Genomic DNA, 16,775 nt, shown 5'->3' on the forward strand with positions numbered 1-16,775 from the left:
TTCCCATCGTGGGGGGATTTTATTTTATTTTTTCCCTTTTTTCTCTTCATGCGGTCCAGCACACAGTTCGGGGTTCGGACGTTTCCCGTGCGGCGAGCAGCTCTGGACCTTATGGCGTCTCCTCTGGACAGCGAGGATCAAAAGTTGAGGACTATTTTTTCGCCTGTTTTCTCTCCGCGCGGCTCCTGGGGGCTGTGATCTCAGCGAGGCGGGACTGGCGCACATAACGGATTTACGCACAGGAACCGTCCGCCCCGGCGCGATCGGCCGACACCATCGATCTCTGATTTATCCCTCGACCTCGACTGTGGATTAAAGCCGTGCGTGATTTATGCGGACTCTGCCTCCCCCCCCCCCACCCCAACAAAACTGCCGCAAAGCTGAGACACGCACGTCATGAATCGCTTCTTGGGGAAAATATGCTGCAAAATTGAAGGAAGTGGAGGGGCAGCATGAGTCGCGCTCTGGATTTCTTTGAATCTACATTCCATTCTCATAGATCTTAATGCTGGTCCATTTTGGTGCACAAATATGATGAAATGGCAGCCCCGGAAGAAGGTAAGTCTGGCTCGTGAGCCCGCGTTTGACTGCGTCTCCTCCAAGGCTTCTCTGAAGATCAAAGTTGGAAGGAGGGTTTTTCCTTCCCGAGTCCAGTAGAACAACTAAATCAGAGCTCGAACCGCATCCCGAAGTTTCCCGTGTCTCCCCACAGATTCCCAGACATTCCAGTGTTTTCCCCTTGTGTTTGAACGATCGAGGGAGGGACAGATTTGGACCCAGCGAGTCCAGCCAAATAACTTCGAGCATATTCGCGGCGCTCGCGGCGTTTTCCGCCGGGTCACCTCAGTCAGGCTGGGAACGATCCAGCCAAAGTTGGGAGGGGGACGGTCTGGATCCGAATGATCCGGATCCTCGGGCGCGCTTCAGTTGTTGCGCCACTTTTGCAGCCTTGCAAATGTCCCCGCTGCGGGACGCGAAAAGGAGTCGTTCCCGTTCCAGCCCGGACGCGTCGCCTCTATCGTTTCGTCCAGCAGGGGGCGCTTGTCCGACAAAATGGCCTCGTTTTGTAGAAGTGGCTGATGAAGAGCCAAAGCCTCAAACAAAAGGAGAAATGCTGATCCTGAGAAGGTTTCTGGCTTTGTGCTGCAGTTGTGGTGAGACAGAACGCACCGGCGCTGCCTCCGCTGGAGCGCTTCGCCTCCATCTGAACGGCGTCATCTCCCCACCACTGGTGTTTGGGACCGAACGCCTTTGACGTGTGTAATCTGAGGCGCGGCGAAAGCCGACGAGCCAATCTGATCCTCTTAACGGCAGATTGTCAGCAGAGAAAATAAAAAGCGGCGAGCGCACCTTAATGATTTTTACAGCTGTGCCGCGCGTCTGCCAGAACGACCCCCGCGCCACTAAAAGCACCTCTGCACCGCAGGAAGTGATTCCCCGTCGGAAAAGAGGAGGAAAAGCCTCCCGCTGGGCCCGTTGAGTCGTTGACAGCTGGGGCCCAAACACGAGACGCGAGCAGACGCAATCACGCCGCCACAGCAACGAGGTCGCCACCACGCCGAGTTGCGTGGAGCTTCTCTGATGGGCTGCGTGGAACTTCCCACGGCGAGCCCGTTCCCTCCTGAAGGAGGAACCTTTTTACTGCTGCGCCGCTTAAACATGTATCACGATGGCCTGGGCGGACTCTCCGGGTGCCTGTTCTAAAAGCTAGCGACGGAAACGCTCATTTCCCCCCCCGAAATATATGTTGAACTGGCAACAGCTACATCATCGTGTGTGTGTGTGTGTGTGTGTGTGTGTGTGTGTGGTTGGAGCACAAATGATGGATTGCAGTGGTTTGGCAGCTTGGTGTGGTTTTGACCTGTTTGTACCTGACGCATGGAAACTTCCTCAACAGATGGTGAAAAGAACCCCCCCCCCGACAGAGTTGCTTCTGTCACCATCTGATCAGGAGCAGAATCCCCAGTAAATGTGGGTTTTGGCGTAAACACGCAGGACGTGAATGTGGGGAAGGAGCGAGCGCTTGGTGGTGGAGCCAGAGGAGATGTTGGGCTGAGGGGAAACTTCTCCCCCAACGAGGACCCGATGCTCTTCTGGTGCTCAGACGGGCTCGCAGACCTTTCCCCGTCCGCACCTCTGAACGTGTTCCTTGGCTCCTCACAACAGGGAGGTTCCCTCAGCTGTTATTTATGAGGGCTCCCCCCCCCCCCCCCCACCAGGTTTCTATCAGTCTGGATGACACCTCCCGGCTGGCAGCAGAGCAGCAACTTTGGATTTACAGAGACAAAACCCGTCAGGTGGGAGGAGAAACGCAACAGAATCCCTGGCAGGGAAGAGGAGGCTGCGGGAAAATGGCACGTCGGGAGCGAAAGAACGGGGGCGGATGGTTGGGAAGTATTGAGGTGAAGGGCAAGTGTTGTAAATGGAAGAGGGAGTGAAAGAATGAGACGCCCCGGAGTAACGAAGGAGGGATAAGGAGTAATTAGGAGTGACGCAACCTGCAGCGGGATAAGGAAACGCTCCTGGCCCTCTCCCCCGGGATGGCCGGGGAATGGGGGCAAGGGATCCAGCCAGGTAGGGATGGGGGGGCGTTAGAGCCGAGGACAACGTCAGCCGCACACACTGGGCTGCCGGATAGAGCTGATCCCAGCCTGCTGCCTCCTGTGGGGAAACCGTGATGGCGGACCGAGGGAAGGGGCCGTCCTGCCTCGCTGCTAATGTAGCGTAGCACTTTGTCCTCCGCACACGCTGCCTCCAGACGCCCGGGAAGACGCTCCCGGGAGCCCGTTGTCAAAATTCCGGGGCCATCCATCTGCTCCCAATCCTCAGTGGCAGAGCGGCGTGTTTTCCCAGTGCCGACGGACGTCTGATGGGACGTGGGGAATGCACAGATTGATTTATACGTCAACGAGACCATTTGTATGTTTCCTCCAAGCCTCCTTCCTGATTTGTTCCAGCTCTCCTTTCCCCTCCGCTGCTCCCGTTCCAGCAAACGGAGCCGCGTTTGGGTTTATCGAGGTCGTTGTTCCAGGGGTGTGGTCAGCTGCCTTCGGCGTGCAGGTGCCGGCCTCTGGGGACCCTGCTCACCGGGCTGCATCGGGGGCCAAAGCTTTCCTTTCCCGTTCCGCAGGGAGGCTCCGTTCCTCGCCCTGTTTTCATTGCTTAAGCTTCTGTTTTGTGTCCACAGTCTTGGCTTCATAGGAAAGCTAGTGTTTCAGACCTAAAGTGGACCAAAACATGTTTTGGACGAGGGCTGCCGGTGGCACCGGAGACGCGTCTCTTCTGAAAACACAGAGCACTTTTCTGGGATTCACAGGGCTTCGCTGCCAAACCCACAGTCTCTACACATTCCTTTAGAACTCCACGCTGGAGCGGGTCCAGGGGGCCGGTCAGTTCCGCCTGCAGGCCCTGCAGCTGTCTCCAGTCAGCACAGCAGCGTACACTGCAGCATTCATGTGACACGTCCGCCCGTGCACCGTCTAAAGAGCTCCAGCCTGGCCGGAGAAGCTTGGAAGAGCGTCTCCAGCGTCACCCTGCCTCCGACGGATGCTGCTAAATCCTGTCAATTCCACCTTTTCCCGCGTCAGAGATGGGATTCGTAAGCTCCTCTTTGAGGGCTCAATTCTCCAGGAGCGAGTCCATGGCCAGCGTGTCATTCCCTGGCTCCATGGTGCCGTGTGGCACCCAAGTGGAGACCAGGCTCATGAATAGGTTATTGATTATTAAACAGGAGTTGATTAACAGCAGAAGGCTTATGACCCCGACGCCGAGGGAGGAGGGGATGCTTTGAATCCACATCTGCAAATGAACTAAGGGGGGTTGAACGCTGGTCAAATGATCCCATTTAAAACGGGATTCACCGGCTCCCCCGTCAGCGTCGACAAGGTTCAGCTGGGATGGACGAGGCCCAACAAACTACGTTTACAGCCGCGCCTTTCATCTCATTGTGAAGAAGGAAGTCAGACGCACTGTTCCTCACCACCTCTGGGACACGTGACAGCATCAACTATCGTCTAACGTAGCTTATTTCCATCTGAGCACCTGCCTGCAGAGCACGTTAGCATAAACCGAGCGTATCACCGGCGTACAGGAGGCTTTGATCCACAGTCTCAACCACAGCATCGGCCAAAGCCTTCTGCCCCAGTAGCGGGTTGAAACGTCCCCTAAACGCAGCGTCTCGCTACCGTCCATGGCTCCTCGGGGTTTTTGGAGTCCAGCAGTGTTCATGCACATGGGAAGGAGAGGCCGCTCTTCCCTCTTGTCCGTACGTCAGGCTTTTGCTCGGATACTGCCAGGAACATGTTTATAGCAGCTAAAGTATGTAGGCCAGGACCACTTCCATGTCCTCGCTGGGCTTCTTTCCTAAGGGACATTCATCATTCCAACGTATCATCGAATATCCAGTATCTAGAACAACGAAGGGCCCGACGCTACTTTAAGACGCTACTTTAAGACGCTACTTTAAGCATATTTCTGTCTTCTGCCTCCTCCCCCTGGCGTCCTTGGGCGCCCCGGCAGCGTTGTGGGTGTTCCTGTTGCCTCACACATGCCGGATCCTTCCGCTCGCCTCTATGTGTCGCTCACGTTTGTGACCTCAGAATGTGCCACGCCCTGAGGAACGCCGTACGCCTGTGTCCGTACAGTCATTGTCAGCCCGTGCGTGCGTGTGTGTGTGTGTGTGTGTGTGTGTGTGTGGCAGACGCAGCCCAGTCCCTGCGGGGTGAGGCTACATTATTTTAAGTGCCGCTGCCTTTATGGCCTCATGTTTGCCGTCTGCCACCTGTCTCCGCGTTCTGCTTGATGAAATCATGCATGTTTAGCGCTGATTGCTTCTCTGTTTTCGCCAATAAAACATCGCTACACTCACTCGCTGCAGTCGCCCCGTCGAGGGCGATAAGGAAACGGATACACGGTCGCCCACTGGAACCACAGCTTCGGAACACAACAGCTGGTGCGGCCCTTCATGTGTAAAATTGGCCCTCCTGCAGCATGTGTTCGCCATCTCCTCCCCATCAGCTGTAAACACTGTTGCTTTATTCCCAGGCAGTGACGAGCTTTTGTTCCCGGTCCCGATAAAGTAAATGAGAAGAGTGCAGCTGAGGTGGAGCTCAGATGTTCACAGATGACTCTGGACCTGCCGAGGAGGGATTCTGGAGCGTATTTTCCTGGAATGCCTGTGAATCGGGAGCGTTGTTGTGTGTCTGACTGCTCTTTTAGAGCCACGCGGTCCTCTAGAGCAGCTGGGGGGGCCTCGAGTTCCGGGACGCGACCCTCTCACCGGAGGAGACGCGACCCAACGGTGACAGGAAGCATCGTAAATGTCCTTTCAGCGACGGCAAACCTCGCTGAAGCAGGATGGGCTCACACCTGAGCCGCCGTCGGCGTTGGCGTCCACGCGGAGGTGCGTCAGCTGACGCCTTCCAGCCCTCGGTCGAACCTGCCCGAGATTCAAACCCCCCCCCCCCCCCCGGGACTCAATGCAGAGAGCGCATGTGTTCAGCAGGTGCTGCTGTCTAAATGGGGAAGCAGCAGGTGCGTACGTGCCGACGTGCTCGTGGACCCCGATGAGCAGGCGGCACCTGTGGCCAGTTGCTGTTGGGGAGCGTGTTTGGCTGAACCTCATCTGGGTCTGCAGAGCTTTGAAGACCCCGTTTGTTGGTCCCCCCTAAAGGCCTAATTTAATCTGGAATTAAAGGCCTGACCTGTGCTGCTGCGTTACTTGTGCTGAGCTGATGCTCCGCTGCTCCGTTACTTCAGCTGAACTGATGCTCCGCTGCTCCATTACTTCTGCTGAGCTGATGCTCCGCTGCGCCGTTACTTCAGCTGAGCTGATGCTCCGCTGCTCCATTACTTCTGCTGAGCTGATGCTCCGCTGCTCCGTTACTTCAGCTGAACTGATGCTCCGCTGCTCCGTTACTTCAGCTGAGCTGATGCTCTGCTGCTCCATTACTTCTGCTGAGCTGATGCTCTGCTGCTCCGTTACTTGTGCTGAGCTGATGCTCCGCTGCTCCGTTACTTCAGCTGAGCTGATGCTCTGCTGCTCCATTACTTCTGCTGAGCTGATGCTCTGCTGCTCCGTTACTTGTGCTGAGCTGATGCTCTGCTGCTCCGTTACTTGTGCTGAGCTGATGCTCCGCTGCTCCGTTACTTGTGCTGAGCTGATGCTCCGCTGCTCCGTTACTTGTGCTGAGCTGATGCTCCGCTGCTCCGTTACTTCTGCTGAGCTGATGCTCCGCTGCTCCGTTACTTCAGCTGAGCTGATGCTCCGCCGCTCCGTTACTTCTGCTGTTACCTCCTGTTCAGGGAATTAGCATGAAATGATCGGGGTTGAGTGCCTGGGATTTGATGGGGGGGGGGGGGGGGGGGGGGGGGGGGGGGGTGTGTGATTAGAATATGGTTTGAGTTAATTAACTCCGATTCTTTTCAAGCCCTCATCCTGTCTGTTTGTAATCTAATTACAGTTGGTGCATTTTCCAAATCCCATCAAATGAAAATGTAACTGGTCCCATGGGGGGGGGGGGGGGGGGATGTGTGTGTGTGTGTGTGTGTGTGTGTGTGTGTGGGGTGGGGGGGGTCAGGCTTGCATTGACACCCCTCCCCTGGAGGCTGGGGCGGGGCTCCGGAGCCAGTGAGCAGCAACACGGGCCAACAAACGTTGTGATTAACGAGGATTTTAAATCAGTGGTAACGATGAGCTCTAAAACATCTGGAAGGGATGAGTGCAGCTGGCTTTGTTATAAACTGTGTTATTACAGCGGCGTAACGATGTCTGCGGACGTGGGTCAACGTTCCTCCAACATCCCTTCTCTCCTCATGAACGTTAGGAGCAGGACTTGTTGGTGGTACTGTGAGGTGAAGGTCATGTGACCACCTGAGGGTCATGTGACCGCCTGAGGGTCATGTGACCACCTGAGGGTCATGTGACCACCTGAAGGTCATGTGACTCTCTGAAGGTGTGAAACTGGGCTTCCTGTTCACTCCCCAAAGGAGGAGCTGTTTGGCTTCTTCTCTTCTTTTGGCTTCTCCAACTGTAAACAGACGGAATTCTAACCTTCGTTCCCCCCCCCCCCCCCCCCCCCCCCATCCCATAATAAACTCCCCAGAATGGAGCAAACTTCTCCATGCTGACTCCCTTATAATATATCTGAATATCTGAGCAGCTCTTGTCACGCTGGCTGATTGGGGGGATCAAGAGCTGCTCTTCATCCTCAGCCCCTTTGGAAAAAAGGAAGTTAAAGGGGAAAAATGCAATTTAAGCACTTCTGCCCCCCCCCCCCCCCCAGATGAGGCTGCTGTTACTGCCTACGTCTCCGTTTCCTCTCCCTCATCACTTATTTATTTCTTTTCCCTCCCTGTCTGAACTCCAACCCCTGTGCTCCTCTCAGGAAGGAGCTAGCATTTCCAATTCGCGCATTTCCATTTCCCTGATTTGAGGCAGGTGTGAGCCCGGAATTCTGGCGGAATACTGCGGACGCGCCGCTCCGGCTGTAGTTTGCTCCTCGTTAACCCGCACGTGTACACAAGCATGTAGTGCACGGCCAATGGAGCAGGAGCAGACAGCTAACGCGGCGGCACATCGGGCTCGGCGGCTGCCTAAGTGATGAAAAATATGGGGACATTTCCATTATTCCGATTATTCCGCGACTGTGTAGATCCACAAAGGCATTAAATTAAATATCTGCGGAGCATAAAATTAATTCTCAGACCTCTAGAAAAGGTCAAAGGATATCTTCAAGCTAAACCCGCGTTTAGCTTCTTGTTTGAGCGCCAGCGCTAATGCTGGGTAAGGAGCTAGCCACTGTGGGATTGCTCTGTCCGGCCATACATTAATCCGACTTTGAAGTGGGTTTTAAATCTTTTGTGGCTGACTGGAGATTAGGGATGAATTTCCCTTATTGTTCTGAGCCGTTTCAGACGGGCGTGACTCGTGCCGCCCTGACCACGCCGGGACGGCGAATGTCTTAGCTAGTCGTCCCAGGCAGCCTTCCTGCCCGTCTGGAGGGCGTCCTCTTTGCTGCCGCCACCCAATTTGTCGAGATGGCTCCTTGAGGATTGGCGCGCTCCTGAGTGGGGGGGGTGGGTGTTTGTCTTTGGAGGGGGGGCGATTATGAAGGCAGATGAGACGCCAAAATGCAGACGATCCCTAATCTCTTTTGAGGGCCGCGCCCCCTATTGGGTTTCCCCACCCCGTTATCTCATCATCCCATTTCCCTTTCATTCAAGGTCTTCCCGGCGTCCCGTTGACCCCTCGCCCCCCCCCCCACCCCCCCGATTTCCCTTCCACTCTTCATTATCTCATCCCTGTTTGATTTTGCCGCTCCCACCTCTTCATCCGTCGCTCTCCCGGCACATTTCTAAAGGGTGGCTGGCTCCGCGTGGCCCCCGTGTAAATATGTGGACTAATCTGGGCTTTCATTAGCTTGTGTGCATGAATATTGCATGACTGCTCCTCACCAAGACGACTCTTTTCCCGCCTTAATTGAAACCTTATATAACCGACGACGCTCACAAGTTTTTCCGGCCCCTTAAAAGCTCCTTTTCCCGAGGCTGCTCTGATCCATCCCGGCCTTGCATCCGGCTGAAAGCCCTGTTTCTTAAATGGACAACAATCAAAAGGCTCTTTCGGGCGAGGCGGAGCAGCCTGTCGGGGAACGAGGTTAAACGTCCTTCGGCGTGGCGGCGTCCTCCCCCGTCAGAGCCTGACAGCCCGTGGGGGAACGGGGAGCGAGAGCTGGCTGGGATGAGCTGGAATTGGTTCGGAATGCCAGAGAGTAGACGAAGCATGGAGAGCCCCGACCTGTCTGCCTTTAGTGCACGGAGGGGCGTGCATGACAGGCGTGCACGTTGCCCTGAAACAACAACACAACAGCACAACAGCAGGCAGGAACTGAGCGTGCTAAATGTCAGAGCTCAGCTAATCGCGTTCGCTCTGCTGGTAATCTTCTCAAGATTGGGGCTCGAGGGGGGTTGGGGGGGGGGTGGGGGGGCTGCCCCATGCTGCCCCCAGACATGTTGCCCCCATCAGGCAGCTAATTTTATGCAACCCTGATCCCGCCTGTGAAGCGCAGGAGGCAGGAGAAGTGGTTATTATCTCCAGGACGGTGCCAAAAATACCAGGAACTCCAGTGGAAACTCTTGCCTTCAGAAAAGCAAGCGGCCCATTGCCATGGAAACACGTTTCCCTCCCTACATCCCATTTTTTTCCCCCAACAGAGAGTAGCCCACAGCTTTTTTTCCCCTGTGCTTATTTCAGCTCATATGTGCTGGAAGCCTGGAAGCCTGGAAAAACATCCATTTTTTAATGCTAAAGAGGGAAGAATTCTCCTCACTTCTGTCCTGACCTTGTTGTTGTGACGTTAAGCCACATTATTCCTCCGCTGCTTCCCTTTTTCCCGGTTTTCCGTCCCCCCCCGCCGCCCCGGTAAAGGCACGTGCCCCCCCCCCCATTTCCGTCCCTCACAAATGGAAATGAGGCACTTTGTGGCAGCGTGTCAAAGAGCAGCTGATTGAACATTAGCCTGAATGGTCCAGTAAATGTTTGCAGATTAATCATTTATTCATTTATTTATTTATTCAAATCAGCCCAGATATTTGCCTCCGGAGCCAAGAGTGCACGAGAGAGAGAGGGATGGGGCAAGAGTGCACGGGAGAGAGAGGGATGGTTGGGGGGCAGCTGCTCTATTAGCCACATGCTAGCACTGTATCGATCATCACTGTTGCTGAGGTCAGCAGAAAAGCAAGATCAGGGATGTTTCCTGTCATTTAGCAACTTTAGCAACTGCATGCTACACACACACACACACGCGCGCGCACACACACACAGACACACACACACTGCTGTGACGCTGTCAATCATTCATTGGAAATCGTCGTCATGTTCAGCCACTTCCTGATTCCGGCCTCGTTCTAAAGTGCCGACGGCGGCGGGCCTGTGCACCGGTCGTTCCCGCGGTGCCTTTTGATGCAGTGTTTACGTAGCGGCCGTTAACGCCGCTCCGGATATTCCCAGTCCGATTCTTTGCTGTGCTGGTTGCGGCGTCCTCCGACGCTCTTTCATCTCTGTCCTCCCCGTTGCCCCGTGGATCCTCTAACCTCATTCTGAGAAGATGACTGATGGGAGTGGCGGGCCTCCTCCATGCTTCACCTCGCTCCGATGATGCCAAATGTAGTTCCCAGCGTGTATTTGTGTGTGTGTGGGTGTGTGTGTGTAGGGAGGCGCGTGGCGTCCTGGGCGCTGGCTCCCCAGTTGCTTTGGGATCAGTCTTTTGGTGATCCAACACGGAGCGGACAAATGTTTGCAGCTCTTGTCTGTGCTGGCGCGTCACTTGGCTGCTAAATGTTTAATGATGGTGGATGTAGACGATTGCCTTTTACTTGTCCTGATTAAATATTTAGCGGGATCCGAATGGTGTGTTTGACATCGGCGGCTGCGCGGGGATCCTGGGTGTGTGTCTGACAGCGAGCTGCCCGTGTGGTCGTGACCGGCTTGGCTTGGTTAAAACCGGTGGCCTTGAGGCTTTGCTAGCACGCTAGCTCAGATGACCAGCGTTAGCCTGCTGCTGGTGTGGTGGGTCAGACCGTGGACGCAGTTTGACGACTGTGCACGTGTCCTCTTCCATGTTCCATGAATGCTAGAAGACCCCGGAGCGCTGAGGGACGCCACACCTGAACACAGCCGCGCGCGTTAGCGGTGCTTTAGCGGGATCTGTCAGCGGGATCCAGGCGGAGACTGGTGCTCATTGGGACCTCTGTTAAATTACAGCCTTGATTCACATTAAATCCGCATGGATTTTGGCTCAAAATGACGGCAAATCCATTCGTATCAGGCCTGTTCCGGAGACGGGTTCCTGACTCCGCCCGCCCCCAGGTCCTGACAGACACTCCGTTTGGGCATTTTAGCTGATTACAGACAGTAATTACAAATTCTAATTATATCTGATTCACTACCAAGTGGGATTCTCTCCCATTATTAGCTGTGGTTTTCTGTTTTCTCTTCATTATCCTCTCACCACTGTGGGAGACGGAGCCGCTAATCTTGATGCCAGTTTGTCACCCCCCCCCAACCCCCCCACCTGCCCCTCGCCCGTGTTAACACCTGCGAGTGATCGCCGCCACTCTGGCCCGTGAAACTGGGTCGTGTCAGAGGAAACGGCGTTACGAGGCGTCCCTGATAAGAGGTGGGAAACAACAGCACAAATCAGGCTGCTTGCTAGCTTCCTGGGCGCTAGCTAGCAGCCTGGTGTGGGATGCTGCATAATCTACCTGCCAGATTAAGATGACATGGTCATTGTCTGGAAGAGAAAATTGAATTATAGTGTGTGAAGGGGCTTTAAATGAGATTAGAGAACGCACGCCGCATGCGTCAGAAGCTGACAGCGCGCTCTCTTCACACTCACAAACACACACCATCATCGCCACACACTTAAGCGCCGTAAAAATGAGCCGATGGGCGCAAACGTAGGTTTAAAAACGCGCACACGCGTCCTATATTCCGAGGTTTCCTCAGATGTGTCCCCCTACATGTCCCCCTGGTGTCTCCGCTCATGTGTTGACTCCAACACAAGAGCAGCATAGGTGTTAATCCCCAGGATACAATTAGCTTAGCTTGTAGTTGCTTTATTTAAGCACAGCTAATCTCTTAACGTTCCCAAACTGCGGGTGCGATCCTCCCTTTCCATGTTATAATTCCATCACTTCAGGCTCCGAGTTTGTTTTATTGTGGCGACTACCTGTGTGTTTTCGTGTGTGTGTGTGTGTGTGTGTGTGTGTGTGATGCATTTCAATCCCCATCTTGTTATCTCACAGGACGTGCACGTATCCACCTCACAGGCCAAAACTTCCTCCGTAATCACGGATCATCGGCTGATAAGACACGGCGAGGCTCCGTACATCCATAAACGGCGTTTACGGTGCTAGCAATGACATCACAGGAGGGGGGGGTAGAGTTAGCAGATGGGCTGTGTTTGTGTTAGCCAGGAGCACGCTAGCCCAGACAGACCAGACAGGCCTGAGCAGGCTGTTGCCCAGTAGGGTGGAGCCAACTCAGGACGGCCCCACAGCAGGGGGTGTGGCTTAGGCCCACGCCGCGGGGCTCAGGAGCACAGGCGTGCGCGGGAGGAGGACCTCGGACCTCTCGCGAATGTTCAGCGGGTCGAGCTGTGCAGTGGTGCGTCCGGGCCGGTGACATCACTGCTCGGCCCGGAGTTCCGATGAGGAAAACAGCAAATCTCCTGAATGCGTCTGCGGTCCGGCCCGGCGCCGCCAGCAGCCGCGTGGCCGTTCGGGATTAAAACGTGGCCAATGTGTTGTGTTGGAATTAGGAGGTGATAGAGACTTGGCTGCGGGTATCGGGGGGGGGCGGGCAGATCCGTAGTGGCTTGGACTGGTCCTGGGTTCCGAACACACGGCGCTGGGTTGGTCTGGGAGCCTCTGGGAGATGCTTGTGCAGCCTTCCAGAGACCAAGGATCTCCAAGGAAATTGAGCCTGGGGAGGAGAGCAGAGCTTTTCTTCGCCCCCCCCCCCCCCCAGGACTTCTGCCCCCCCCCAGTTTTATGCCTCTTTTCATCAGCATTCGTATCTTTCTTTTATTCATCCTGGTCTCTCGGATTCCTCACACCTCCTGGGTTGTTTGTTGCCAGAGCCGGAGAATGGTGTCCCGGCTAATCTACTCCTCAATAAATAACCTGGCAGTCATTAGACGGGGGGGCAGGGTGGGGGCAGGGTGGGGGGGGGTGGGGGCAGTCACTGCTCAGGCTCTGCTGCTGGCTCATCCTTCATCATGAGCTTCCCTCCTCCTCCCTGTCTGAGACTCTCCAGGCCTGGAGATCTCAGAATTCACCCACTAGCAGCTTCTATTAGCCGCGAGGAGAAGGAAGGGGTGGGTGTGTGTGTGGGGGGGTTGGGGGGGTGGGGGGGGGGGGGGGGGTGGAGGTTGGAAGGGGGGGACTGCATGTGAATATACTGGCTGAATCACGGGTTCTGCTCCGGGTTTCTGCCTGGTAATTACCCCGCTAAATAGTTACGGATTCCTTCTGCTTGACAGTGGGTCACGTGATGGAAGGTGGCGGGGGGGTGTTAGGGAGGGGGGGGGGTGTTAGGGAGGGGGGGGGCGTGCCCAGGAGGAGCCGTGGGAGCTTCAGACACGACTGGATTGTGAGATTTATTATCTTTCCATACAGGAACACAAATATCCTCATAAAGATAAACAAGATAGAAAAGAAAGGCGGGGGGGCACGTTAACCTGGTGGGGGGGGGGGGGGGGGGGGGGGGGGGGCAGCCTTCTCTTTATGAAAGGCAGCATTTCCATACATATTTGATCCTTCCCAGCTGCTTTTGCCACTCAAATGTCACTCACACTTTTGATATCCATTCTCCACCACGCTCGTCTGTGTGTGTGTGTGTGTGTGTGGCGGGGGGGGGGGGGGGGCTTCATTTCTGTCAAGATTTGGTAAAACATGTTATAGCAGAAGATCAGAAGGCCAGAACACAACATGCATTTAGTATAATGGTCTCATCTCAGAGCAGTAAATCAGAGTGTCATTGATAGCTGGGGGGGTGGAGGGGGTGGAGGAGGGGGGGATGAGGGGGAGGGGGAGGGAGGAGGGGGGGCGTGGGTGCTGGGGGGGGGTACCATTATCAGGCAGAAGAGTAGAATTCACAAATGTTATAAAATACAGCCATAATCTCCTTCTGTGGTAAAGCGTGTCTAAAGTCATTTAGGATGAGGGTGTGTGTGTGTGTGTGTGTGTGTGTGCGTGTGTGTGTGTGCGTGTGTGTGTGTGTGTGTGTGTGTGTGTCTTCTGCTGTGGCTTATTGTCCTTCCCGACTAGGCCCGGCCTAAGCCTGCCCACGGGGTGGGATTACTCACAAAATGCCTGACAGCTCTGCCAGGATTCCTCTGTTCCTGGTTTATCGTTCTCACACACGTTCAGCAGCTCTGCTGGAGGACAAGGACAGTCCACCAGACGTCCACCAAACAGTGATGAGGACAAGGACAGTCCACCAGACGTCCACCAAACAGTGATGAGGACAAGGACAGTCCACCAGACGTCCACCAAACAGTGATGAGGACAAGGACAGTCCACCAGACGTCCACCAAACAGTGATGAGGACAAGGACAGCTGACCAGACGTCCAGATCACTCGTGGAGCCACACGGCCAACACGAGGCAGCAGCAGAGTGAACATTACAGAGATTCTGGAGCTCATCTGCTCCCAAATCAGTGAGTCAGCACTGAGAAGAAGAAGAAGAAGAGATCTGTCAGGAGGAGGAAGATCCAGCAGGAATCGACACCTTTGCTTGTGCCATAAAAGGGCTCCTCACGTACGCAGAGACATGCACGGCCTCAGGTGGTGACGATGATGGTGTGATGATGAAGGTGATGGTGGTGATGATGATGGTGGTGATGGTGGTGATGATGATGGTGGTGATGATGGTGATGGTGATGGTGGTGATGATGATGATGCTGGTGATGGTGGTGATGATGGTGATGGTGATGGTGGTGATGATGATGATGCTGGTGATGGTGGTGATGATGATGATGGTGATGGTGGTGATGATGATGGTGGTGATGGTGGTGATGATGATGGTGATGGTGGTGGTGATGATGATGGTGGTGATGGTGGTGATGATGATGGTGGTGATGATGATGGTGATTATGATGATGATGGTGGTGGTAATGATGATGGTGGTGATGATGGTGATGATGGTGGTGGTGATGATGATGGTGGTGATGGTGGTGATGATGATGGTGGTGATGATGATGGTGATCATGATGATGATGATGGTGTGATGATGATGGTGGTGGTAATGATGATGGTGGTGATGATGGTGATGATGGTGATGGTGATGTTGGTGGTGACGATGATGATGGAGGTGATGGTGGTGATGGAGGTGATGGTGGTGATGATGATGGTGGTGATGATGGTGATGATGGTGATGGTGGTGATGATGATGGTGGTGATGATGGTGGTGACGATGATGATGGAGGTGATGATGGTGATGGTGATGGTGATGATGGTGGTGACGATGATGATGGAGGTGACGATGATGGTGGTGATGGTGTGATGATGATGGTGATGATGTCACTCCGAAGCAGATCTCTTTACCATCTTTGCTTTAGTTCCCATCATGTTGCCAAACAGATCTTGAAGTTGCACTTAAAAACTTTTTTCTACTTTTCCACCCCCCCTACACACACACACACACACACGCGCATACACACACATCATGTCAGCTTGCAGAAACAGAAGAGTCAGAATCTCTCTTTGATCTCTTTAGAAAGTAAACTCAAACCACCTTCTACCAGGCTGTGTGCGTGGGGGATGGGGGGGGGGGGGGGGGAGGCTCCACAAAGCACACGAGTGATTTTCAGCCTCTGTAGTGAGTGTGTGTGAGGAACCATCAGCCGGCACACACACCCCCACACACACACCAGGCCGAGCATGAGCTAATTGAATGATACTGCTTTAGCGTGCGGCAGGTAATAGGCTAATTGTCCATTGCGAAGTGTCTCTCTCTAACCTGCGGCAGACTCCAGAGCATTAAGTATTTCCCAAACGCTAACTGAATTACAGCACTTCTCTCTTGTGAGGCCCAAGCTTAACCTCATCTCAGGTGGCCGTGAACCGTAACCGACATAATCACAGCCATCCCCGCGCGGACACGGTACCGGCATATTATCAGGGGTAGTAAATTGGTTTTTGGATTAATAAAATTTACACCTGTTACCCTGAAATAGCCGCTGAGCGTAGCTTCCACGGAGTTCGGGTGAGGCCGCGCCTCCGTGCGATTGCACACTCCGTGTTTTTCTTCCGCACGTAGGAACCGGACCGCTTTAAGAGAAACTATGAACCCATAACCCACCAAGGGATCACACAAAGCGGCAGCACACAACCAGTCGGCCAATTAAGAGCTTCTGTAGCCAGCAGTCAGGGCTAATGAAGAGAGTGGGGGTTGGTGCGTTTTGGTGTGACGGCCTTTTCCTTTTCCAGCGTTCCCGCCTGCCACAGCACCGTCCGCCAGGCCTTCCTTTAATAGAACACAGATGAATTAGCATCACGGATAAAAACAGCAAGAAGTCCTCATAAGTGATGCTAATTGTCTCCCTCAGATCACATTTGCAGCCGTTGCGGTCGCGTGCGGCGCGTCAGGAGCGGGCGGCGTGTTGGGCGCACGTGCTGTGTTCGCTGTCACCTACGTGCAATATTGCCTTCTTTATAAGGGGAAGGAAACGCTGGCGGAGACAAAGTCGAGTGATGGATACAGGAGAGCGGAGACGTATAGAGGCGGGGGCTCGGACGAGGGACGATGAATAACAGTTTGACGGTTGGAATGAAGCCGCCGGCGAGGGTGTTTTGAGCTACAGCGGAGTGCTGTGGTGCAGCGTGGCGTTCGAGTCATACATCACTGGTACAGCGGGAGGACGCGGCGCAGCGCAGCGCTATGCAGAGCGGCAGGAGAGTAATGTGCTGCACTTGCACCCCCTCAGCCTGATTGAAACGCACAGCAAACGTTGGCTCCCCCATTTCCTGGTCTGTAGAGGTGAAGCCTGCCGAAAAGGAGCTCCGCTCTTCAGATCTTCTGCCTCTGCTGTAGAGGCCATGATCAGGGATGAACCTTTCCACGCGTTTGTGAGTCGATAAAGCAAGGGATAGTGTTGTGTTGGGGCGCCGGGGGAGTGGTCCAATCGGAGCAAATGGAGCAGAATCAGAGCTTCAGAGTGTTGCTCTTAGACAATGATCTCAGGCTGGTAGGAGGCCAGAAAAGCACCCAC

At 54.5% G+C, this 16,775-nt stretch overlaps 1 protein-coding gene across 2 annotated transcripts in view; it reads left to right on the top strand.

Annotated features, from left to right (window-relative positions):
• LOC101068267 (tetratricopeptide repeat protein 28) overlaps positions 1–16,775 on the top strand; it is a 74,751-nt gene that overhangs the window by 615 nt on the left and 57,361 nt on the right. For both annotated transcript variants that reach the window (XM_029829107.1, XM_011615175.2), the window contains exon 1: positions 1–558. This exon is cut by the window's left edge and continues 615 nt beyond it. In XM_029829107.1, the coding sequence (XP_029684967.1) occupies positions 532–558 (27 nt within the window). In that variant the 5' untranslated portion in view covers positions 1–531. The remainder of the gene's footprint in view (positions 559–16,775) is intronic.

This window comes from Takifugu rubripes, chromosome 21, assembly GCF_901000725.2.
Source record: "Takifugu rubripes chromosome 21, fTakRub1.2, whole genome shotgun sequence".
NCBI classification, from domain to species: Eukaryota; Metazoa; Chordata; class Actinopteri; order Tetraodontiformes; family Tetraodontidae; genus Takifugu; species Takifugu rubripes.